Raw genomic sequence first — 26972 nt, 5'->3', positions numbered from 1 at the left:
ATTAAAGTGAATTAAGGATATAATTTAGGTATGAGTAGAAGACAGTCAAATGTTTCTTCATGCTTTTGTTCAGTTTTCTGTAAGTTTATATCTGCCATAAGATAGGACTACTCATCTTCAATTTTGAAAGGATGGATTGTGCTACTTAGTAACTTGCACCACACCTCACATCCCATTAACCTAAGAGCAGGAACAATACTGGTTTGACACTGCTAAATGTCAGTCCTATGCTTCCAGTATCCAAAGCACCTTCATTTTAAAAGTGGTTAAGGCACTTTGGGAGGCCGAGGCGGGTGGATCATGAAGTCAGGAGATCGAGACCATCCTGGCTAACACGGTGAAACCCCATCTCTGCTAAAAACACAAAAACAAAAATTAGCCGGGCGTGGTGGCGGGCACCTGTAGTCCCAGCTACTCAGGAGGCTGAGGCAGGAGAATCGCCTGAACCCGGGAGGCAGAGCTTGCAGTGAGCTGAGATCATGCCACTGCACTCCAGCCTGGGTGACATAGCGAGACTCCATCTCAAAAACAAAAAAAAAAACAAAAAAAACAAAAAAAAACATTAGCTCATCTCAAGTTCCATTTGTTTCACCAGTTAAGTTATTTCTATCACAAATCTAACAATATGAATTTGAAACACTAGGTTTAACACCAGGGCTTTTCTTTTCTAACATGAAACAAACTTGTATTTCACATCTTAGGCTAAGCTAGGAATGGAAATAATTTTGTGGCATAAATGAAAATGTTCTTCTGCAACTTTTATATGTTCTTAAACCTTAGAAAAGAGACATTTGTAATATTAATAACTGTAACAGTTTTGTTTCACTTGGTTTTTCTTTTTCTAGGATTTACTAACCAGACATAAAGTGTTGGTAGCAGACTTCTTAGAACAAAATTATGACACTGTAAGTAGAAATCATTTTTAAAGACTTTCCCACTTTCTCTCTGCCTCCCTCTTAGATCTATGAGCAATTGCCCCTGTGAATTATCCACAAGAGAAATCAATCGTATTCAGCCATACTCTTGATTTGTCTACCTGGAAACCAGGTCATCAGGAAACTTTATGGAAAATTGAAATGGCAGAAGGTCAGGGCTTTCACCTTTTTCACATCTGTTCGTGTTGTGCTCCGAAGCTCAAGAAATGACTAGCACCTGCTTGCTTTGATGTTGCAAATCAAAGGAGGCAGTAGGTAACTCCAAAAGGAAGAGAACCCCACCCTCACTAAAGTACATCCTTTTACTTGGTTGATAATTAGTCTTACTTAGTAGTAAAAATACTAGAAATATTTTTTATCTTGCAACTCCCTTCCCTGACAGTGAATCCAACTCATCCTTTTGAGATTTGGTTGAAATATGACTCTTTAGAAAGCTTTCCCTAATCCTACCCCTCCCAAAACATGCATCCTTTCTCTCTCTCTCTCTCTCTCTGTCTCTCTCCCCTCTCCTCTCTCCTCTCTCTTCTCCCTCCTCTCCCTCCTCTTCCCTTCTCTCTTTCTTCTCTCTCTCTCTGGCTCTGTCTTATTTTTCACCTTGTATTATTATGGTGTGTCTGTATCTTTCTGGCTGGCCCTTGCACCCCCTAAGAGGCAGGAGTCTTATCTGCAGGACGCAGGGTTAAGAGCACAGTATGGACTTTAGAGTCTGCGTGCTTGCTTGGCTTCAAGACCTGCCTCCTTAGTGGCCCTGGGCAAGTTACTACACCCACTGCAAAATGAAGATAGTAATAATATCTGCATCATAGGGTTGTTGAGGGAATTTGACAGGATTTAAAGTTTTTAGCACAGTACCAGAGTAAGCACTCAGTATTAGTTTTTAATCACTGTTACTTGTTTTCCTAATACCTAATGCAGTGTCATACATTTGGTGGTGACAGATCCATCCAAAAATAACTACGCTTTTACTAAATGTGTAAGCAATAGAAGCAGCATTATACAGTATAATATAGCACAAACCTAGAAGGAAAACTTTATATGTTTTGTTATGTGTTGGTTCAGATGCCCTACCTCAGTGCTGTCCAGTAGAAATATAATGCAAGCCAGAAATGAGAGCCACTATGTAATTTAAAATTTTCTAGTTAGCCACACAAAAAGATAAAAAGAAACAGGTGAAATTAATTTTAATAATGTACATCTATTTAACCCAACATATCAAAAATGTTATTTTAATATACAATCAATATGGAAAATGATAATCGCTTCTTGGTCTTTTGGCTAAGATGAAGTGAAAAATGATCGAGCTATTTTACATCCTTTTTTCATGCTGAGTGTTTGAGATCTGATGTGTATTTTACACTTAAAGCGCATCTCAGTTTGGACTAGCCACATTTCAAGTGCTCAGTAGCCACATATGGCCCTGTGTTGGACAGCATGCATCTAAACTAGAACTTAGGGAAGGGGGAGTCTCTGATCCTCATCCTAGCAACAGCCAGAGTTATTTTTTACTGGGATTTTTGGCATTTTTACATGTGTTAATGTTACTACTCTATCTCCATCATCCAGTCTAGTGCCTGACACCTAACAGCAGGAATGTAATCTGCTGTCTTAAAGGAGCACTTAACTATTTGTATTATTGATGCCCAAACCAAGAAGTTCTAAATGTTTATATATATGGTATGATGAGTGGATTTTTTTGTCTTCATCTATTAAAAGCAAAAAACAATTTCATGTGTATATGATATTTATGGTAGTAATAAGCAAATTAAGGTAAAGTATCTTTATTGATTGAAATCTTTAGTATTGAATTAAATTACGTGTACTTACAAAAAGAAGTACATTTTTGATAATTACTATAACTTTATGCCTTCCCAACGGTATGCAGTATAGTTGGGCACATAATAGGCATATGGACCAGTGTTAGTAAACAAATATTAATAATAGTCCTCAAGGAGTCTCTGAATCAGTTATATCCTAGACAAAAGTTGCAACATACTCCTGAATGCTGGGAAGGTGAGGCCTACTCTACCTATCAATAGTATATCTTCACACATTCAAATCACAAATATTTAACTACTTCTCTTTTAATTATAAATAAAATAAATTTTATTTTTGCCAGTTGTCTTTCAATTTAAGGTTAGGAATTAGCAATATAATTATAAAATCAAAAGTGATTTTTATGTCCTCATGTTATAAAGGAAATAGCCATAGAATCAACTAGAGTATTTGTTTTAAGTGTAAAATGTGAGGGGAGAATGATTTTTTAAATTGATACAAAATAATTATACATGTTTATGGGTTACATCAGATATGTTGATATATGCATACAATTTGTAATGATCATATCAGGGTAATCAAGATGCCCATCACCTCAAATATTTATCGTTTGTTTGTGTTGGGAACTTTCCAGATCTTCTCCTCTAGCTATTTTGAAATATACAGTAAATTATTAACTATAGTCACCCTACTGTGCTGTTGAATACTAGAACTTATTTCTTCTGTTTTTTTATACCTGTTAACCAACCTCTCTTCATCCTCCCCTCCTTCCTACCTTCCCCAGTCTCTGATAACCTCATTCTACTGCAAGGAGAATAATTTTTATTGCCAGAGGCATCCCAAAATGTAAAGACTGAAAGAGATGGGTGGATCACGAGGTCAGGAGTTCAAGACCAACCTGGCCAAGATCGTGAAACCCTGTCTCTAATAAAAATACAAAAATTAGCCAGATGTGGTGGCGGGTGCCTGTAATCTCACCTACTCGGGAGGCTGAGGCAGAGAATTGCTTGAACCCGGGAGGTGGAGGTTGCAGTGAGCTGAGATCGCATCACAGCACTCCAGCCTGGGTGACAGAGCAAGACTTGGTCTCAAAAAGAAAAAAAAAAAAAAAAGAAAAAGAAAATTGTCTATTTTTGAATTTAGGAAATGGACTGTTAATATGTCGTTTGGTTGTTCAGTAACTATATATGCTAGATGGGATGTTAAGGAAAGATTCATTAGACGTCACATTTATAAGAAATGAAATTTTTAAGAGGCTAAGATAACATGGATAAATCTACAATATCAACTAATTACTATTTTTTCCTATAGAATGAATGAGGTAAATGAGTTGTGCAGTAACGCTTTGCATTCAGGTATAATACATGACAATTTGAGAGACTAATAAATTCATTCTCTTTGACTCCTTATTTACCTAATTTTGTTTTTACATCCATGTATCACTTCTTGTGTAATTTAGTCATTTCACAGCTGCTGAGGCTCCTGCATTGGCCTGAATGCGGGCCCTGAGAACTCATGCCCCTTCAAACCTTTCAGACTTTTTTAGCTGATATTTCTTTAGCAGTATACCATGAAACTGGAGCACATGATGCATGACTCTAAAGTAATAAAGCTGGTGGACTCGGGAGTAGGTCATACCACATACATGTATTTGCATTTTATATTTACTATTCAAATTTATCACAAGGCTTGTCTGATGCATTTAATGATCCACAAGATTCTCCTTGTGTTTCAGGATAGAATAAATAAGTCATTCATATTAAAGAGTATAATTACTGTGATTTTAATGTGAGCTACACCTTTGTATTTTTACTTTTCACTTTATTCTCTATCGGTGATTGTCAGCGTGCACAGCTTGCCCTCATTACACAGTGGCACACACTCTCCCCTCGCACTTGACCCTCTGAGGGCTAGGAGTTTGTCACCCTCTTCAGTTCCTGATCTCTTGTCCTCCGTCCTGGCTGCGCTCATTCCTCCCACTTCAGTGCTCTATGAGCTGTGTGCCCACACCTGATGGAAGTGAATGCTGAGCCTCCCCAGATGCCAGCACTCTGTGTTAAACTGAAGGGCTAGGCCATGGTTGGTGACCATGTTAGGAAACAGGACTTCATGCACCAGTGTCCCCAGCTTCCGGTGAGAGTGAAGTGCTCCAGAGAGACCAGTTGGGCCGTCATGCAACAAAGGTTGCCTCGTTCTTTATCTGTTTATGCAGTGAATTGAACAGTCTGATTCTTTATGGCTTGCCAAGTGAAGCCTTAAGTGTATTTAATATTTTCCCAAATTGTGGACCCATAGCCACCAGCAAGGCTACTTACATGAAGATTTCTTTAAAATGGCATTAAATGAGTTCTCTTGCAACTTTTACTAGAAGTTTTATTCAAAATGATTTATTGGAAGGAATCAAAATTACTCAGTTTTTATCTAATTTGCAGAACTAAAATAAAATAGGGAAGGATGTCACTTGTAATTCTTGACCTCCCTGTCTCCCAGTGTCTTCACATGTAAAGAAGGATGGTAAAATGGCCAGAAGTTGGGAATTTGCTCCTGAAGAAGAAAGCAAGCCAGCCTAATATGGAGAATCCACTGCTGCTTTTACACTCTAATGTGTATTTTCTTTTCATTAGATTTTTGAAGACTATGAGAAGTTGCTTCAGTCTGAGAATTATGTTACTAAGAGACAGTCTTTAAAGGTAATACTAGATTTCTTTAAGTCAGTGTCCCCGTAAGTTGATATCTCATTAGCAAATGACGGGTCTATTAGTATATGAGTAAACACAGAAAAATTAAAATATCTTTTTTTATAACTTGAGAAGTATTTACTATATTTTATGTTATGACTGTATTTTATAGCAAAATAATGTTGTGTCCTGTCTTGCTTTTGGAAGTAACAATATAAGTACATGATAAGTAAAATTTAGAATATTTCTGCTGAGGCCAGGCATCTTGGCTCACGCCTGTAATCCCAGCACTTTGGGAGGCCGAAGTGGGCGGATCACCTGAGGTCAGTTCAAGACCAGCCTGGCCAACATGGCAAAACCCCATCTCTACTAAAAATACAAAAATTAGCTGGGTGTGGTGGTGGGCGCCTGTAATCTCAGCTACTCGGGAGGCTGAGGCAGGAGAATCGCTTGAAGCTGGGAGGTGGAGGTTGCAGTGAGCCAAGATTGTGCCATTGTACTCCAGCTTGGGCAACAAGAGTGGAACTCCATCTCAAAAAAATAAATAAATAAATAAATAAAGATGTAAAATGCAAAAATTAAACCTTCCCTCTAAGTTTTAAGCACAGCAATTGATAAATTCTTAATATCTGTATTTTTGAGTATAAAATAACGTTTTACTATCAAATTATGTTTACATAGTTGAAATGTTATGGGGCTTCTGTTTTATGGGAAGGATTTATCTACCAGATTTGTAACATATTTTCCTAAAGAATTTTTTATACTATATTTCATCGCCAGGTCCCATTCCCTGAGCATTCACGACAGTCTGTTTTCCTGTAGGTTGCTTAAAATACTTCCACCACTTAACATGACATGTTCACATTATATTTACAGAAGAGATTCTGAAATATGAAACATGGTCATTCCCTAAGAATTAGAAGAGAAATGTTTTTTAAAAATCAACTCTAACAAACAGATATGTCAGAAGACTGCATGATCGCATATACAAAATTTTGCTTTTCTAAAATACTGCCAGGATTACACTGAAACAGAATCTGGCAAGAGATTAAAAAACGATGCAGCTAGCTGGAAACAAAAATAAAGTCAATTCTCAATTACCCATAAATAGCATAGTTTGATGAATTATTGGAGAAGGAGGTGTGAGGGAGGTAATAAGACATTCCATTTAGTCAACAAATATTTATGTGCTCATTCTCCAGACATATGATGACAGCCAAGAACAGTTCTGGGCCTCACATTCTGTTGGTGGAAAACAGACAATAGACAAACAAATATGTAGTTTTCAGATGGTTTTAAGTACTAAAAAGAAAAGTAGGGAAAGGAGGCAGAAAGCGGCGACTTGGGAGATAGGTGTGTGTGTGTGTGTGTGTGTGCCAGAGCAGCTAGGCGATCAGTGAAGTCCTTGAAAAGTTGATCTTTAAACAGAGGGCTAAATTTCTGGAAAATTAAGATGGTTCTGATAAAGGTGTTTGTGTGTGTATGTGTGTGTGTGAAACCAAGTTACATCTGCTACTTGAGGTTATGCACCTATTAACTGGCTGTGGAGATGACAGGGAACCCAACAGAGTAAGACCACGTACATCTATGAGTGGCCCTCCCTCCCTCAGTGGAATGGTGCCTGGAAGCAGCCATGTGGCCAGGGGGAGGTGGGAGAGCCCCTGAGGGGAGGGAGATGTGGGCTGGAGTTGTTTCTCTGTCCTTCAGATCCCACTCAGAATCCCACAAAAAGAATGTTTTCAGCAGATGATAAAACTGTTTTTAGTGCAGCAACTCATATGACGGTCCAGCTTGCTAAACATCACCCTTGTATTATCATTTTTTCCTATCTTTTCTAGTTTTGGGATATAGTGTCACACACTTGTGTTATTTTTACATGTCAAGATGATGGCATTCATAGAACAATGCATTTGCTTCTAAATTTGGAGTATAATTTTAAACTAAGACAATAAAGTCAATCTGTTTTGTATCACATTTTTTGTCAATTTACTTTGCCCACGATCCTGCATCAGCCATGACCTGATTTCCTTTGTATTTGTACCCTCATTGTGTGTTAATGGGGAGGCCATTTTTCAGCCAGCCATCCAGCACTTTTTATTGAGTTTCCCCTTTGTGTAGAAACTCATACCAGGAGACCCATCTAGAAAAAATGCCCACAGATATGCTGCTGTCTGTGCTGGAGCCAGTAGTGATGAGACCAAACTGTGTGTGGAACTGACCTTTGGGCAGAGAGTGACTTCAGTGCTGTGTTCTCCCATGTCCAGAAAGCTTGCTAAAAGCAGATGAAGATAAGGATGTATTCTGTTTATACAGCTGCATACGTAAAGAATAGAATTCGTTATTTGTAGGGCTCCACAAGGATAGCCAAATGAGGTAAGCTTGTCCATGGTACAACGAGTAGTGGCCCTGGAAGGAAGATGGCAGTTGGAGTAGTGAACAGAGGTGACAGTGCTCTGAAGGGCCAGCATATAGGAAGTTGCTCATAAATTCTCCAAATCCTTCCTTTTTTTTCAATGGGAGTCTGTCAGATACTGGATCAAAATTGAGAGATTTGTATGAACTAAGGTGATTGAACCAAATTCGGAGGAAGAAAGCTGTTTCTATTTCCTACTTATTTACAGATGCCTCAGCCTACTCACGAGGCATCTTTCCTGTTTTTCATTAATTCACCCAGACATACCATTTGGCTGCTATTCCTGCCTAAAATCTTTACAGTTAGGCATCTCATGGATATCTGATTTATAGCAGGATAAAACGAAGCATTGATGGGACACTGGAAAAAAATGCCTGATCAAATGCAGATAAATTACCTAAGAATGCAGAAAGTATTCAAATGGTTACTGGAGAGTTGGTTTTTTTTAATGTTAGATTATAGGAAGAGATGTTGCCAAAATGGTTTTGCATCACTCTGTTCAAGCAAACAAAAAGGTAGACGACTGTGAAATAAGTTCATATATAAACATAGAGCTCATTAAATATTGTTTACTCTTTTTTTTGCTAGAAAAAACGTTCTGGAAGCTCCAGTGATGCAATTTCGGTTTTTCCTTTTGGTAATTAGATATGTGGTAGCAGTATATTCTATTTTGACACAACTGTGTTTATATATAAATGGATTCTGTAATACTTTTTACATAGATGTTTCATAATTGCAGGAAACGAGAGGTTAGATTATTATATAGCAACTTTGTAAGTAATAAACTGTCTTAAGTACTAGGCTATTTTCTGATTCCAAAGTAGTTGGTACCTGCTGCCTTTTATTAATCATATTCTAAATTTTCCTGCACTGCTTAATTCCTGGTGCCAATAAAAAATAATTAACAGACAAATTCCTTTCCATCATGTGACAGAGCTTAGGAATTTTTTCCTTATCTTCTGCAGAGGCCTGGCATTTAATTACTAGCAAGAAAGATTATAATTCAAAAGAAGCTTGGTGGAAACTGGAGAATTTTTTGGGCTCTGGTCAATTTCATTAAAACACTTAGGTTTCTAAAAAACTTATTTACACTTGCTGCATGGCTTAACTATGTACTATGAGGCATACAAAATAAGAAATTTAAAGAAGTAAAATATGTGTGTTTTCCATTTACTTGGTATAATATTGCTTTATAGTGCTTTGTATTATTCTGGAATGCAGCATTTTGTCATTGTTAATATTAAAATAGATTAACATTTAATGGCTAAAAGATTTAGTGTTGAATTAACACAATTGTTTCAGAAAAAATTGTGAAATTCTATTAGCAGAAGATAGATTGGATAGAATTTATATGTAGGTATCCCCAGGTAATAAAAATTGAAGTGACCTAATCTGAACTTAACTCATAAATATAACTTCAACAAATGTTTATTGAGTATGTGTGTGTAAATTTTCAAAAATGAAATTTTCCTTTTGCTGAAGCCTTTTAACATGAGTGTATATGATATATATGTGTCTATTCAGTATTTGATTCTTTTGTATATATCTTTAGAAGATAAGTAAGGCTCTTGACAGGCTTACAACCCAGAAGTTTTTTAGTTTTTGTTTTTTCTTTTTGGAGGGTCTGGAAGCCATACCTTTGAAATATAAGCATCTAGGAAGATAATACTATCTCCCTGTCACAAGGAGAGTTTAACCTAGGTGCCCTTTTCCAAGCTGCAACTATTTGCTTGTCAGAGAGATAAGAGAAGTTTTATTATTCAGATAAATAGCTAAAAAAAATGGTCACCTCAATTGCTAGGTGCATTAGGGTGAACCATGAAAGAGTGCACAGAAATGGTAGTCAGGTCCTCCCCTAGTGAACAGGTTACCCTTCATCTTGAGGATATATGTATGTAATGGATTGTAGCTGCTTGACTGTAATAAGGGATAGTTTTGTCTGTTTGCAATCTCTTTTTCAGAGATGAGTTACTGTATTGTGCTCTGGATATGTGGGTAGGACTTTTATTTCCCCAACAATACCCATGCACATCACACAGTTAGGTTGTAAGGGGATTTGAAACACGCCCTTATGGAGCTTATTCTTTAAACAGGGTCACAAATAACTCTGCACTACAAGGCAAAGCAAATTCAACTGTAGAGAAGAGGAAAGGCTTTCCCGAAGACGATGTCTGAGCTGGTTCTGAGAGGATGGGCCGGGTTTGAACAGGCAGAGAAGAGGTGAAAGTGTTTCTCAAGATTTTGGAGCTTGGGAAGGAAAGCCACAGAGACAGGAGAGTGGGGAAGATGGAGGAAGGGAGCCGAGGAAAGGAAGCAGGAGAAATGATTCTACATCACAGAGGCTGGGAACGGCATCTTAATGAGTTTACTTTTTTCTAAATCTATCGGAATCTAGGAATTTGCTTGTTTATTCATTCACTTTCTAATCTAAGTGGAATTGGTAACAAACACTGATTTTTGGAAGATTTCTTTGACAAAATGTGCAGAATGGATTGAATTAGGTGAAGACTGAAGGAGAGACCATTTTGCATGCTGTGGCAGTAGGTCAGCTGAAAGGTAGTGAGGGTTTGAATGAGATTACTGGCTGTGAACATTGAATGAAAGTTGTTCAAGAAACACTTAAAAACAGAATATTGGTAGGTCTTAGATGGAGATTTGATGTGAGGAGCAAGGGAAAGAAAGGAGCTAAGGAAGACTTCAGCTCTCTTCCCAACCAGAGGAGGGCAGCTCCTGATGCCATTAACAAAGAGAAGAAAGGGAGTTGGTTTTAGAGACGCTAAGTGTGACAGTCCAGCAGTGTTCAAGTGGGACTGCCCAGTGGGCAGTTAGAAATGTGGGCCTAGAGGCCGGGCGCGGTGGCTGACGCCTGTAATCCCAGCACTTTGGGAGGCCGAGGTGGGCAGATCACGAGGTCAGGAAATCAAGACCATGCTGGCTAACGCGGTGAAACCCCGTCTCTACTAAAAATACTAAAAAATTAGCTGGGCATGGTGGCGGGTGCCTGTAGTCCCAGCTACTCGGGAGGCTGAGGCAGGAGAATGGCGTGAACCCAGGAGGTGGAGCTTGCAGTGAGCCGAGATCATGCCACTGCACTCCAGCCTGGGAGACAGAGTGATACTCTGTCTCAAAAAAAAAAAAAAAAAAAAAAAAAAAGACAGAAAGAAATGTGGGTCTAGAGTTTAGGAAAGAAACTGAGACTAGAAATGTAGATTTGGGAGACATCTTCCTAGATGTTACAGTTGAACCCATGGGTATAGATGAGACTGTTGGGAGATAAAAGATAGCAGATCCAAGTATACAGCTTGGAAAATTGCTGCATAAGTAGCGCAAAAGGCAAGGGAGCCATAGAAGAGGTAGCAAAGGAACAAGCTGCACGAAGTAAGAAACCAGGAGCAAAGAAAGTTTCCAGAAGGTGTTAGGTTAGTGTTAGAAGCTGCAGAAAGATGAAGGAGGTTGCAGATTAACAATTTGACTACGTGGTTGCTATTCCATGTGTATGAGAATAACTAGTGACCAGCCAACATCCAACAGGGGTCATCGTTTTTTCAGGTTTAACAAACGTTATTTTCATGCATTAAAATAACCTCAGGTTGTGTACTTCTTTCATGTTAAATACACAAAAGATATATCACAGGCAAGGTGGTGGTTTACTGGCAGCCAGATGCTTGCACACATCTAGGACTCCTTTGATAGACAGTTGGCCCTCAGTTTGATGTGCGCTTTTCTTCCCATCCAGGATTTCTGTAACCATTTAACGATGTGTTGCTCTCCCGAGGCCTTCAGAAAAAGTCCAGTAAATAGGATGATTGAAAACTGAACATATCTTCTATATAAAGTTATATTACGGTATGTTTCAGCCCCCTGGCTGCTGAAGCTTTAGGAATTGCTACACAGCCAGGGGGCTGTAATTCTGTTCTCCAGAATTATGGTGAGAACAAAAAGTTTCTGAGATAGAGCAACAATACATTCAGCCATATTGCTAGAGGGTCTTCAACTATTCTTACTTTGGGTATTTTTATTTTGTTTTAGGGTAATGCTGTATTTGGGGAACTATTAATTTGTCAGCAAAAAGTGTTTTGCTTTGCTTTTTAATAAAAACTTGCTGCACTTAACTAAATTTGATACAGATTTGGGGTCAATTTTTTTTCTGACTTTATATCAGGTTTTATAATAAAAGTCAGGGGAAATGTAAGAGTCATTTAACAAACTGTCTTAATAGTGAACTCCTAGCATACATTTATGCAGGTAAAGAAGGTATCATTATGGTACCAATTTTGTTATTCCTTCTACCTGAATGCCTATGGAGCAATACATTAGTGGGAAGCAAGATAATTAAAGTAAGTATTGAAAACCATAAATTTATTTCTGCCTACCTCTAGGGGAGCTGCAGCAAAGACCAACTGAAAAAAGGTACTAAGCACTGACATCAGCAAAGCAGTGTGAAAAAATTGCTCAATAACTATTGCTTTTATGCCTGTGCTTTGAGATGCACTTAAGGACACTCTAATTTTTTTCACGACACCATTCTTACTCACATTTATATTTTGTTTTTCAGTGAGAAGATGTGAGCTATACCTTGAATCAGGTGGCTCTGAGATTACAGCTTTGGTTTTGTGTTTTCCTCTAGCTGCTAGGGGAGCTGATCCTGGACCGTCACAACTTTGCCATCATGACAAAGTACATCAGCAAGCCAGAGAACCTGAAACTCATGATGAACCTCCTTCGGGATAAAAGTCCCAACATCCAGTTCGAAGCCTTTCATGTTTTTAAGGTAAAAAGTACAAGCTCTGGAAACAATGTTGTAGGCAATTTTTTTTTCCAGTTCCAAATGACAAACTCCCTGCTCTTTACTCTTCTTCGTACTTGAAAGAAAATGAAATAGGCAGTTTTTGTGTTTTGCATGATTTAGATGAAATTTCAGAGTTATCTTAATGAATGCCCATTCATAAAGGTTTGCTGACTAATCCATACATCTAAATATTTTTATTTTTTCACGGAGAAAATGCATGATACTCTTTCCCAAAACTTCTAAAACAATCAGTGATTGAGCTAGATCCCAAACCCTGAGTGTCAGCCTTGAATGCTTTGCTTCCTACAAGCACTGTCTCTTCGAACTTTAAATGATGCCCTGAAGACACAGCCGGGTACTACTCACATTATTAATATTATTATTTTTTTACAATGTATTTTGTTATGATAGAAAAGTAACCCCTTTAGACAATAGTGGTTTTTGTTTTTTGTTTTTTGTTTTTTTGTTTTGAGATGGAGTCTCACTCTGTCGCCCAGGCTGGAGTGCAGTGGCGCGATCTTGGCTCACTGCAACCTCTGCCTCCCTGGTTAAAGCGATTCTCCTGCCTCAACCTCCTGAGTAGCTGGGACTGCAGGTGTGTGCCACCACTCCTGGCTAATTTTTTTTTTTATTTTCAGTAAAGGCGGTTTTCACCGTGTTAGCCAGGGTGGTCTTGATCTCCTGACCTCGTGATCCGCCCTCCTCGGCCTCCCAAAGAGCTGGGATTACAGGTGTGAGCCACTGAGCCTGGCCCTATGATAGATTTTTTTAACAGGTGGGGGAGGTGGGAGAATTCTATTTGTAATTCTGTATTCCCAGCCTAACTATTGTAAATAGTTTAGTACATTTTATTTTCCAGTGCACACATTCCAGAGTTCTTTCTACGGCTGTATTCACATTGTACCAACAATTGATATCCTAATTTTATTACTTAATGCTATACCATAAGTAACCATTTTCATTATTGCTATAAATAGTTTTTAGAGCCAGTATTTTTCTCGCCATCATAGTGTATCATTGGGTGTATTTCTTCTAGTTTAATAGTCCTATGTCATTGATATTTAGGTTACTTTCACTTTTTCCTACTCTAAGTAATGCTACAATGTGCCTTTTATGCATCCAGCTAATTTTTTTAATATTTAAGATTCTTATCTTATGATAGATACCTAGAGTGGAAATAAGCGTTCAGAGAGTTCCAGAATTTTTTTATTCTTTTTTCTAAAAATCTTTTAAAATTTTATTTATTTTTTAAATTCAGAGACAGGGTCTTGCTAGAGACAGGGTCTTGCTAGAGTGCAGTGGTGTGATCATGGCTTACTGCAGCCTCAAATTCCTAGGCTCAAGCGATTCTCCCACCTCAGCCTCCTAAGTAGCTGGGACTATAGACACATGCCACCTCGCCCAGCTAAGTTTTTTATTTTTTGAAGAAACACGGTCTTGCTGTGTTGCCCAGGCTGGTCTCAAAATCTTAGGCTCAAGTGATCTTCCTGCCTCAGCCTCTTAAGTGCTGGGATTGTAAATGAACACAAGTCGGATTGCTCACCACATGCAGAGTTCAATTAACAAGAGGCAGGTCTGGTAAAAAGAAAGTTGCTTTATTAGCCAAAAGTAATAATATGAAAGTGGCCAGATTCCCATCCAATGCAACTACTTTGAATTTTAGGGGCAAGGCAAGGTTTTAAAAAGAGAAAACATGATATGGAAGGCACGTAAAAATGATGCTGAGTACAGTGTCTGTATTTCTTGTTTTGGTGGCTGTCTTGGGTCCCAGTCCAGGTGGAAAGCAGGCTGGTATTGTCTCAATGATGGCTGGGTTTTTGACTAGCCACCTTGAGGTTATCTCTGGAATTTTGCAGCTGGGTCTCCAAGCTTGGTCTGTCTGACTCAAGATTCACGTTTAGCCCCTGGAACTTCTAAGTAGGCAGATAATTAGATACTAGCATGCAATTAGATAAATGTGAAGGGAGTATAGACAGTGAGAAAGGGGTGGGTCGTGGAGTCTATTTTAAGACTAAGGAAAAAAACTTCTGCAGTTTGCTTCAAGGTTACATCTTTAAACCCAAGAGAAATGGGAAAAAATGTTTTAAGTGCATTTTGAAGTTAAGCTGCCTAGTTACAGGATTATAGGTGTGAACCATGGCACCTGATCTCGGTTTTTATAAAGAATGTTTAGTGATAGAATTTGTAAGTCCATAAATGGGAGGCATGGCAGTTTATAAGGTAATTGTTGCTTTGAAAAGTAAGACATTTTTAGTTGATCTTTTAGCTGCCAGATATTTATTACATCATTATATATATATTTTTTAATTGAAGAGATATGTGGGATGAGGTATGGGGAAAGGGGCATGGAGCTTCCATGCCTTCCCTGAGCAGCCACCCTCCAGGAGTCTCCATGTGTTTGGCTCTCTGGAAGCTCCAGCCCAGATATTTATTGTCCAAAAACCCATTAGAGCAATTAAAATCCTCAACTAATTTATAAATTTTATTCAGTTCCATTCAAAATCCCAACTGGACTTTCCCTGGAACTTGACAAGCTGATTCTAAAATTTGTATGGTAGAGCAATAGCCTAGGATTATCTATGGCAATTTTGAAGAAGGAAGTAATCTTCTCTACCAGATATTAAGACTTGTTATGGATTTAGAGTAAATGAAAACAGCATTGTATTGCCTTAGAAGCTGATAAATAGAACAGCAAAACAGAGTAGAGGGCCCAGAAATAAACCTATATAAATCTGAAACTTGATATTTCATCATGGAGGGATTGTAAACCAGTGAAGAAAGGGTTAAATATTCAATAAATGTTTCTTGGATAATGGGTTGTCCGTGTAGAGAATCTTACCCTGCAGTATACACAGAAATAAGTTCTAGATAAAGATCTGCACTAGAAAAGCAATTTTTTTAACTTTTAGAAGAGAAAATAAGAGGCTGTCTATGTAATATTGGGGTAGGAAGAATTTCTTTAAAAAGAAATTTAAAAATCACAAAAGATAATAGAAATTTTTCTTGAGACAGGGTCTCACTATGTTGCCCAGGCTGGAGTGCAGTAGTGTGATCATGGCTTACTGCAGCACTGACCTCTCGGCCTCAAGCAATTCTCCTGCCTCGGCCTCCTGAGTAGCTGGGACTATAGGCCTGCCCTTACCATGCCCAACTAATTCTATTTTTATTATTTGTAGTGATGAGGTCTTGCTGTTTTACCTAGGCTGGTCTCAAACTCCTGGGCTCAAGTGATCCTCCTGCCTTGGCCTCCCTAGTGCTAGGATTATAAGTATGAGCCACCATGCCCAGCCATAATAGAAAATATTTAAAAATGTGACCACACTAAAATTTTAAACTTCTGTTCAAAAAAGAAATAATAAAGTGAAAAGATAGGATAGAATGTGACATATATAACTGACAGGTCATTAAGAAAAAGACAAATAACAGAAAAATAGGCAAAAGATACAAGTTAGTAGTTTACAGATGAGGAAACCTGATTGGCCAATAAATAGGTGTGCTTCTTGTAATTGTGGAAATGGCCATTAAAATATCAATGAGATACCACTTTATGTTCTTCATATTGGCAAAAATGTCCAACCATATCAAATTTTTGTAGGATCGGACAGCAGTGGGAACTGTCATACACTGTGTAAATTGGTATAATCACTTTGGAGAACAGTTTAGCAAAATAAACTCTTGAAGCTGTGGATACCCTTCAACTCTGAAATCCATTTCTAGGCAGTTTCTTAGAGACACTCTTGGATGTGTGCATAAGGGGTCATGTACAGTAAGTCCTCTCTTAAAGCTGTTGATAGGTGCTTGGAAGCGGACTTTGAACAAAACCGTGTACATTACAGCAAGTCCTCGAATAACAATGTTTTGTTGTAAACTTGATGGGGGAAAAATTGTTTGCCTTATCTGTTGTTTTGCTTAAAGTTACAGTTTCTAAGAACTTATCCACCTTAAATAAGGACTTACTGTGTAAAGATGTTTATTGCAACATTGTTTAAAATGGGGAAAGCCATACATGGGCACCAATGGGAGACTGGGAAAATAAACTGTGCTACACACATACAATAGCACATAATAATGGGTTAAAATAAATAGAGTTATGTGGATCACTTTGCCTAATCTTAGAAACATTTTGTTGAGTGGAATGACCAACTATTTAAGTATGTCATTTATTTAAAGTTTGAAAACATGCAAAAGAACACTAAGTGTGGATTCATATATATGCAGTTAGGGTCTGAAAACGTGCATGGAAGCCGGGCATGGTGGCTCATGCCTGTAATCCCAGAACTTTGGGAGGCGGAGGTGGGTGGATCACTTGAGGCCAGGAGTTTGAGACCAGCCTGGCCAACATGGCAAAACCCAGTCCCTACTAAAAACACTAAAATTAGCCAGGTGTGGTGGTGCATGCCTATAGTCCCAGATACTCAGTGGGCTAGGGCAGGATTGTCACTTGAACCTGGGAGGCAGAGGTTGCAGTAAGCCGATATTGTGCCACTGCACTCCAGCCTGGGTGACTGAGCGAGACTCTGTCTCAAAAAAACAAACAAACAAGCAAAATGCATGGGAATGCCAAATGCCAAATTCAGGATAGTGGTCATCTCAGGAGAAGTAGGGAAGAGAATAAGCGATATCGTACAGGAGTGTCCAATAGCCTTCAACTATATCTGTAATATTTTATTTAAAAAAAATCTGAAGACAAGTATGGCAAAAAAATATTAGATTTTGATAGAGCCAATGAATATGAAGTCTGATATGTTACTCTTGTACTCTTCCGTGTGTTAGAATTATTTAATAAAAAGTTTCAAAAAAAATGAATGAAACAAAAATAGAGTGCTTTAGGCCTGGAAAATGCCTACACATTATAAAATGGTAGGCCCTCTCAAGACCCTTGGACTAAAGGAATTGTAGAAAGCTGTGTGTCATGTCATTCAGCTCCCACAGAACTTTAAATGAGAATAAACTTCATATAATTTTGTTCGAAAATGCAGTATTATATATAGAAGGAAACAGTGGGTTGCAAAATAAAAATAACCTATTTCCATCCTCTGAGAAGATCAGAATTTGGGTCACCTAATCATTGGACAGGGTAGGTACATTTAAAAATAGTTGACCACTTGTTTACTTGTATGTGTGTAACTTGGCCTGCCCCGTACCCCGGCTATGTTCCTTCCACTGAAGTATGAACTACATTGTTTACTTGCCAAAAATATTTTGTTATTTAGAAAAAAGTAACAGCTAAGTCCTAGGATTGTTTTCACATCGTTTAATTAATAGTATTTTTTTCCCCAAAGCACCTTCCGTAGGGTGCAAAGAATGTGGAACCCAGTCCTGAAAATGTCTTTGCTGGGTTGTGAATGGCTGACTCTCATTAGCTTGCTAATAGGCTCAACACGTGCTTCCTACTATTGGTGAGCAGGATAGTGTGGTGGGAAAGCCCCGATGGAGGTCAAGAGAGCAGGGTCTTTGTTCTGTCTCAGTTGCCAGCAGCCACTTTGGGCAAATCCACCTGGATCCATTTTTTCACTTGCAAAATTAAAGTGCTGAAGTCTAATTCTAAGATACTAGGTCAGGAGACTTTTGTCTCTGGTCCTGACTCTCCCAGAGATGTGCCCAATATGGATTGAGGGACCCATTATGAGATGATCTTCTCCCTTTCCTTTCCCTGTTAACCTTGATAGCAAAGGGCCGTGTTGCCCCTTCCCACCAAACCATGTAAGGTGTAAGAAAATGGTCTGTGTCATTTGCTTGCTCAGAGCTACTGAAACTCAGGCATGGCCAGTGCCAAATATGGCACTAGTCTGTCACTCAGATCCTAGCAGTTGGCTATAATAGCTATTCCCTTCAAAACAAGAAGTTCTGTCCCCAGCTTATTCCAGAATATAAAAGTCACCTTGACAGTTCAGCCAAAAAAGTATGTAGAACAAGAATGAGAATAGTTTCCATGTGGTCTTACTGAAAATAAGCAAAATTACAGATGAATTTAGTGAAGGACTAACCGTGAATTACTCACTTCCTTAAGGACCCACTTTTTTATTTTATTTATTTATTTATTTATTTATTTATTTATTTATTTATTTATTTTGAGACAGAATTTCACTCTTGTTGCCCAGGCTGGAGTGCAATGGCATGATCTCGGCTCACCGCACCCTCCACCTCCCAGGTTCAAGTGATTCTCCTGTCTCAGCCTCCCAAGTAGCTGGTATTACAGGCATGCGCCACCATGCCCAGTTAATTTTTCTATTTTTAGTAGAGACGAGGTTTTGCCATGTTGGCCGGCCTGGTCTCAAATTCCCAACCTCAGGTGATTGCCTGTCTCAGCCTCCCAAAGTGCTGGGATTACAGGCGTGAGCCACCACTCCTGGCCTAAGGACCCACTTTCTAGCACACCAAACTACTATGGTCATGGTGTACCAAATCTAACTCTACTCATGGAGAAAGCAATTGAGACCAAGTGAATTTAGGAATTGGCTATGAACTAGTTTAATAATGATAATTTCCCCTAAAATTGTAACAGCATATTGGAAAATGTATCAACTTCTGACTTAATGTCTCACCAACTACTTTTAAGTGGTGTCGAACATTCAGCTTTATCCTGTCCTCATTTGATCTTATTTTGCCCTTTTGCAAATTTAATAAAGAAGCCAAGGAGAAAATGTGAAAAGTCATAATTAAGGCCTCACTTCTCCTTTCTATTTTTAAAAATACTTTCTTTAAAAATTCGTTAAACAATCAACTCTGTTTGTTTATAGAAAGGTTTGCAATGGGTATTTCTGGCAAACTTTAGCAACATCATCAAACAAGTATATAAATATGTTGCTTACGGCTCTGTTTGATAATCCTGCTACTGAATGTTTATAATGTTGTTACCTACTTTACAAAATATTTTTGCAGTAGTATATAAAGAAAATGCAGCCTATATTTAATGTTTGTGAATATTACCTAGAATAAAAAAAAATTTAAGTTGCTTTTCCATGTAATTTTGGGATAAATGTCTAGTTTCCTATGTAACTTCCACAATTATATGAAATTTGTAGATCCCAAAGATTTGATTTCCAAAATACCAAAGCAATTGCATTAACAATAATGTCAGTAACATTTTAACATTTTGCAGCTTACAGAGCACTTTCCCTGACAAAATTCCATGTGATCCTCACCCCATCTGTGAAGTCAGGCAGGAAATAAAATAATTAAGAAAGTGTCCGTTTCATTGGCGAGGAAACTGTCTGAGAGATTAAGTGACAAGCCTGAGCTCTCACAGACAAGGCCGTCTTCTGCTTCCAAATTCCGTGTTCATTCTTTTACATAGCCCCACTTATATGTGGAGAACTGAGGCTGGTAAATTCGAAATGGCAAAGTGCCTCATTGCTAGACCTTTATATTTTGTAGAGCTCTTTGCGAGCAGGAATTTTCCTCTGATTTGTTCTTTCTCTGCTCTATCTCCTAACAGCTAGAAGGGTTTTTGGCACATAGTGGTTATTTAAATATTTAATTAATGTCCGAGTAAGTAAATTAATACGTATGTTCTTTTTTTAGAATTATTTTTATTTTTATTTATTTATTTATTTATTTATTTTGAGACAGAATCTCGCTCTGTCACCCAGGCTGGAGTACAGTGGTGTGATCTCGGCTCACTGCAACCTTCGCCTCCCAGGTTCAAGTGATTCTGCTGCCTCAGCCTCCCAAGTAGCTGGGATTACAGGTGCCCACCACCACACCTGGCTAATGTTTTTTTGTATTTTTAGTAGAGATGGGGTTTCACCAAGTTGGCCAACCTGGTCTCAAACTCCTGACCTCAAGTGATCTGCCTCCCTCGGCCTCCCAAAGTGCTGGGATTACAGACATGAGCCACCGCACCCAGCCAATATGTATGTTCTTAAAGGAAGGAAACTGAGAACCTCTGTGCCTCTGAACCAGATAAGGATTGCCAGATAAAATACAAAATGCCCCATTCAATTTGAATTTGAGATGGACAAAGTGTAGCACTGCACGGAACATACTAACATTAAAAAAATTACTCATTGTTCATCTGAAATAGAATTTAATGGGGCATCCTCTCTTTCTGTTTACTAAATCTGGTAATGCTAAACTGGAGGGACTCGTTTCAGTTTTCAAATACTGGGACAAGAACAGAGTCCTGGGTAGTAATACGGTGTCTTTTAAAAAAATCTTTCTGACAAAATGTTTGACAAGCATTGTCATGTTAAATAGAACTATTCTGACTTGAGAGTATATTTAGATCCTTCCTTCTTGGCATATTCCATTCAGAAACAGAGAATGTGTAGGTCTGGAATCTATGTTTTGTGCAGGCGACTTCCCCTGGGAAGTCCTGGTCGACGTTTCCATCTGAGGCTTGGAGAATGAGGTCAGCAGTGTGTGTGCTCATTACACTCGCCAGACCTTCCAGTGGAGCTGAAGGCCTCCGGGAAGAATAAGGATTCTGAATGGCTGTAGTATTTGTCCATTGTAGATGAAACCAGGAATAAGTGGCTAAAAGCTGTGATGACAAGTACAGTATCACAGACCTGGGAAGGAAATAAAATACTTGAGAAAGTGATGGCACAAAGAGCAGAAAAATCCAGGGTGAGCAAGTGATAGCAGAGTGAAGGCCCCTGATGCACAAAGCCAGTATTCTCTTCAACTGGAGTCAGATTTCACTGGGATGAAGTTTACATTGACAGCTCTGGGAATCTTGAGGTTGGCCATGTCATCAGGTAAATGACTTTTCCTTAAGGATCCTAGGAAAGGAGACTGCACAGTTCCTCTGAGGAACTGCACACCTCCTCTGAAGTGCTTACCTGGAAGAGGGCATAGAGAATACAGAGAGGCTCAGCAGAGAGAAGCCACAGAGATGATTGAGCTATTTGGAAAACAAGACCTATGTGGAAAGATTTAAAAACACTTATGCACCAAAAAAGAAGACTGACAGAGAAATTCAACAGTGGTACTTAAGGGCCGAGCACACGTTTCATAGAATATCATAATGCAAGCTAACAGCAGCTATCTCAATAGGCTGTGGAGAGTGACTATAAATAAAACCAATTTCCTGAGAACGGGAGTTGTAGACACTGGAATAGGTCATTGAGGATGGTTATAGAATCACCTTTTCAGGGGATCTAATAGGAATCAATTCTTGTTTGCCAAGAATTACCAGTGGGTTGTGTCTGAAGTGGAAGGATGAATTAGCTAAGTTCCTGAGGTCCCTCCCAGTTACAAGAGTCTATTCTTTCTACAATTGACTGTGATAAAGTATATTAGAAGTATGAATTCCTCTTTTTACAGTATTACTAGAGGAAATACTAGTATACTCATTCTTTGGATGGAGGATGAAATATTTTACCAAAAATAGTTAAAATGAGCTATTGGGTTTAAATATGAATCTTAATAACTTGCATTTGCATAACAGTAAATATTTGGGAAAGCGATTACTGCTGTATGTGACACTGCAGTGATTTCACGTTGAAGGAAGTAGCAACTGTAATGAGCAGTTGCTGCGGGCCAGAAACTCTGCTAAACACTTTACAAGGATATACTCATTGAATACTTTCAAAACCCAATCCAATTTTGGCCACAAAAAGGATGTGGCATTCATAACATGCTACAACATAGATTAACCTTAAAAACATTGTGCTATGTGAAAGAAGCTAGTCATAGAAACCACGTATTTTATTATTCCATTTATATGAATGTCTAGAATAAGGCAAAGCTCTAGGGGCAGAAAGTAGATTAGTGTTGCCTAGAGCTGGGAGCAATTTGGGGTGCAGAGGGGGCAGGTGACTGTTAATGGGTATAGGGTTTCTTTCTGGGATGATAAAAATGTTCTAAAATTGGTTCTGGTGATGTTTGCACAACTATGTGAATATACTATAAAACATTAAAAAGTATACTTTAAATGAGTCAACTATATAGTCTGTGAATTTTATCTTAATAAAGCTGTTTTTAAGAAAAACTTTTTAAAAACCCCAGTGAGATATAGGTAATCACTATGCTGTATTCTTTTTACAAAACTGCCTACAGGCTTGGATTGTTCAGTTCAAATCAACGTGTTCTGTTACTCTAAGGAAGTGTCCAGACATCCACCTTGCATTTGGCTGCCTAAAGGCAACATTAAAATGCTGAAAAAACTTTGGAAAGAAGGCAAAAAACAGGTTCCCATTTCTTTGATCCACTAGTTTACTTAACAGTTTTAAAGATGAGAAACGTGATTATAGCTTGACCCCAAGCCCCTTTTCCCCTCCTTGCCCCTACCTTTAGATAAGTAGTTAAGAACATTTGAACCAAATAGTCAGTCACTGCCACACATGGCGAGGGCGAAGCTGGCAGCTGTACTGTCATGCAGTCACTGGCAGAAGCACCCAGCACAGCCCGGAAGGCGCACGCTGCACACACAGCCTAGTGGTCAGGGATGCTGGTTTAATTTTTCTTAGCCTCACCTGGAGATTGGGGAAAAATTGTATCTTCCTTCCAGAGCTGTTGTCAAGATAAAAGAATACAATTCGTGTGAACTGTTTAGCACAATGCCCAGTGCATAGCAAGGATTCAGAAGACAATATCTATCTTTTTTAAATGGCGATCAACTCATGTAATGTAAGAAGAACCTACAAGCATTAAAAAACATATTAAGGAAAAAGTAGGTTACAAAGTATTATGTACAGAATGCAAGCCCAGTTTTGTTTAAAATATTTCTACAAATAGCGATGTGCACAAGAAAAAAATGCTGCACGTACATACACCAGATATTCACAGTGGTTATCTCTGGGTAGAGGAATTATGTCAGTGATTTTTTTACTTTCTTCTTTGTGCTTTTCTTTATTTCACTAGTTTTCCACATGCATCACTTGTGCAATCAGAGTGATGGTAAGAATGGTGGCAGTGAGGAGGAGGATTTGAGGAGGTTCTAGAGGTTTTTAGAGCATCCTGTACTTTCAGGCTGCTGGCCTCCACCACCCTCACTTCCTTCCCAGGGCTTTTCTTCCTCCCTTGATGTGCAGTGGGGTCCAGTCTAATTCTGTCGTGGGCCCAGTGATGCTTATAGACACCCAACCAGCTTGCAGATTTAACAATCAAGTCCTTTCTTAAACAGGAAAAAGTTAATTGTCTCTGATCAGTACTAGCAAGTATTGTGTCAAAATATTCTAAATTATTACTCAGATGTGTAGTCATATGAATAAGGATATAATTGCCTTATTTGACACTTCGATGGGGTGGGATTTTGCTTGGAGTAACTTCCACGTAACTGTAACAGGAGAATATACAGAGCATTCTAGGCTTGCAGCACGCATGAAAGGCAATGAGGTCAGCAATGCAGAAGACTAACCTCCCCATACCTTGTCTGGCTCAATCCCTGTTGGCAAAATAGAATTTGAATGAAATTAATGGATATGTGTGTAAGATGTAGATATTTTATTTTCCATGAAATGCATTCAGTTTTAAAATGGAGAGTGCAATATTTTCAGTCTTCTAAACTGAAAATATTTAAAATATTTGAGTTGTGGTCATGATATTTGCCTTCCTCTCACCACGCCTGAGAACTCCACAAATCACATCTCTCAGGCATGTTATGTAAACTAAGGGATACAGGCAATAAGGCGGCATTCTAAAAGGAGAAGTCCTGGGTAGTTTCATTTGTTTGGGGGAGGTTTGAAAATTACATTTTTTAAAAAATGGGGACAACAAAGACAACCAAAAAAATGTCTACCCTGGACATAATATTCAAAAGACTTGCTTCCCTATACCTTGAATTAGAATCGTGTTTCTTATCATCAGTGGGTTAATCTCAGGCCTTGACCAGTGTCCCGGCTGCCCCAAGGGAATCATGCACTATTGCATTAGCTGACTCCAGTCAGCAACTACTTTTAGAGGCAGCAGAGTTCAGAGGCCATAAAAAATAAAAACAAGAAAAAATTTAAAACTTGGGCACAAACTTAGCATTTTCCTTAGGTTTATGGTACAGTGAATGAATTCGGTGGAATTGAACCAGTGATGCCTGTCTGCAAATTCCAGTACATTTTACATTTATTTTGGTTTGCCACATCAGTTTGTCTATTACAGTTAATCTTTTTTTTTTTTTTTTTTTTTTTAGAAAGAAAGACTGTCATGAGTTATTTATGTAGTCACCACAAAATGCCAGGCAATTTTTAGCTAAAACTTCACAGCAACTCCCTTGTAAACAAATGGTAACCGGAGCAGCCACACATTTCTGATAGGTATTACATAAACATCAGGCAGTTTGTATAAAGAGGCCTGGAGTCCCTTTTTTTTTTTTTTTAATATAAGTAACAATTTTAGTTTATCGTGGTAAAATTCACATAACATAAAATTCAGCATTAACCATTTTAAAGTGTACAATTCAGTAACAGTTAGTGTATTTACGATGTTGTACAACTATCACCAATATCTAGTTCCAGAACATTTCATCATCCCAGAAGGAAACCCTGTACTCAGTAAGCAGTCACGCCCCATTGCCCCTCACCCCCATCCCCTGGCGATCATTAGTCTTCTTTCTGGCTCCATGGATCTGCCTATTATGGATATTTTATATAAATGGAATCATACAGTGTGTGGCCTTTTGTGTGGTGTTTTGTTCATACACTGTTTTTAAGGTTCATCCATGTTGTAGCGTGATCCATCAGCACGTCATTCTTTTTTTATTTTGTTTTAATTTTTTTGAGACAGGGTCTTGCTGTGTCACCAGGCTGGAGTACAGTGGCACGATCTTGGCTCACTGCAACCTCCACCTCCCAGGTTCAAGGGATTCTTCTGCCTCAGCCTCCCGAGTAGCTGGGATTACAGGCATCCGCCACCACACCCAGCCAATTTTCATATTTTTAGTAGAGACAGGGTTTCACTATGTTGGCTAGGCTGGTCATGAACTCCTGACCTCAAGTGATCCACCTGCCTTGGGATTACAGGTGTAAGCCACTGCACCCGGCCCAGTACTTCATTCTTTTAAATGGCCAAATAATATTCCATTGCATGGGTATACCACAAATTTGTTTATCCATTCATCAGTTAATGGACATTTGGGTTGTTTGCACCTTTTGGCTATTGTAAATAGTGCTGCTATGAACACTACTCCACAAGTTTTTGTTTTAACAATGTATTCCATTTTTAGGAAAGGAGATGCTTGGTAATATGTAATTCATTGTTGAACTTACTGAGGAACAGCCAATTTTCCACAGAAACTGTGTCATTTTATATTCCCACCAGCAAAAATTTGTTTTCTTTCTTTTTTTTTTTTTTTACACAGTCTCGCTCTGTTACCCAGGCTGGAATGCAGTGGTGTGATCACGGCTCACTGCAGCCTCAACTTCTTGGGCTCAAGCAATCCTGCTGCATCAGCCTCCTGAGCAGCTGGAATTACAATGTGCACCACAATGCCCAACTAATATTTTAATTTTTTGTAGAGACAGGGTCTTGCTGTGTTGCTCAGGCTGGTCTTGAACTTGAACTCCTGGGCTCAAGTGATCCTCCCACCTTAGCCTCCCCAAGTGTTGGGATTACAGGTATGAGCCATCATTCCTGGCCCAGGGTTTCAGTTTATCTCTGTCCATCTTTGCAACACTTGTTACTCTCAGGGTTCTTTTGTTTTTGTTTTTTTGTTTTGTTTTTGTTTTTGCAGTCATCCTAGTGGGTGCGAAGTGGTATCTCATTGTGATTTTGACTTGCATTTCCATAATGACTAGTGATTTTGAGGATTTTAAAAATGTGCTTATTGGCCATTTGTATATCTTTTTTGGAGAAATGTCTGTTCAAGTTCTTTTCCCCATTTTGGAATGGGTTTTCTGTTGTTGTTGCTAAGTTGTAAGAGTTCCTTATATATCCTGGATACAAGACACTGATCAGATATATGATTTGCAAATATTTTCTCCCATTCTTTGTGTTTTTTTCACTCTCTTGATAGTATCCTTTGATATACAAAAGTTCTCAATTTGGTTCAATTTACCTGTTTTTTCTTTAATTGCTTGTATTTTTGGTGTCATATCTAAGAAACCATTGCCAAATCCAACATTATGAAAATTTACCCTGTATTTTCCTGTGAAAATTTTAGCTCTTATAGTTAGGTCTTTGGTTGATTTTACTTTTTATTTAGAGTAAGATAAGGGCTCAGCTTCATCTTTTGCATGTAAATGTCCAAATGTCTATATTGAGTGTTTTTTGTTTGTTTGTTTTTTGAGACAGCATCTCACTCTGTTGCCCAGGTGGGAGTGCGGTGGCACCATCACAGCTCACTGCAGCCTTAACCTCCCAGGCTCAATTGATCCTCCCACCTCAGCTTCCCGAGTAGCTGGGACTACAGGTGTGCACTACGGCGCCTGGCTAATTTTTATATTTTTTGTAGATCGGGGGTTTCGCCATGTTGCCCAGGCTGGTCTTGAATATATGGGCTCAAGCGA

The 26972-nt window shown here is 38.6% G+C and overlaps 1 protein-coding gene across 10 annotated transcripts in view; it reads left to right on the top strand.

Moving 5' to 3' along the window:
• The window catches only part of CAB39L (calcium binding protein 39 like), a 134949-nt gene that overhangs the window by 99341 nt on the left and 8636 nt on the right, over window positions 1-26972 (top strand). For 9 of the 10 annotated variants that reach the window (XM_003270091.4, XM_003270092.3, XM_030813398.1 and 6 more), the window contains 3 exons: window positions 846-905; window positions 5333-5398; window positions 12427-12570. In XM_003270091.4, coding sequence (XP_003270139.1) covers window positions 846-905; window positions 5333-5398; window positions 12427-12570 — 270 coding nt within the window. The remainder of the gene's footprint in view (window positions 1-845; window positions 906-5332; window positions 5399-12426; window positions 12571-26972) is intronic. The other variant, XM_030813401.1, reaches the window with a different exon arrangement.

The sequence above is a fragment of the Nomascus leucogenys genome, chromosome 5 (assembly GCF_006542625.1).
Source record: "Nomascus leucogenys isolate Asia chromosome 5, Asia_NLE_v1, whole genome shotgun sequence".
NCBI lineage: Eukaryota > Metazoa > Chordata > Mammalia > Primates > Hylobatidae > Nomascus > Nomascus leucogenys.
The sequence above is the reverse complement of the archived record's forward strand: the minus strand, read 5'-3'. Positions and strand labels throughout refer to the sequence as shown.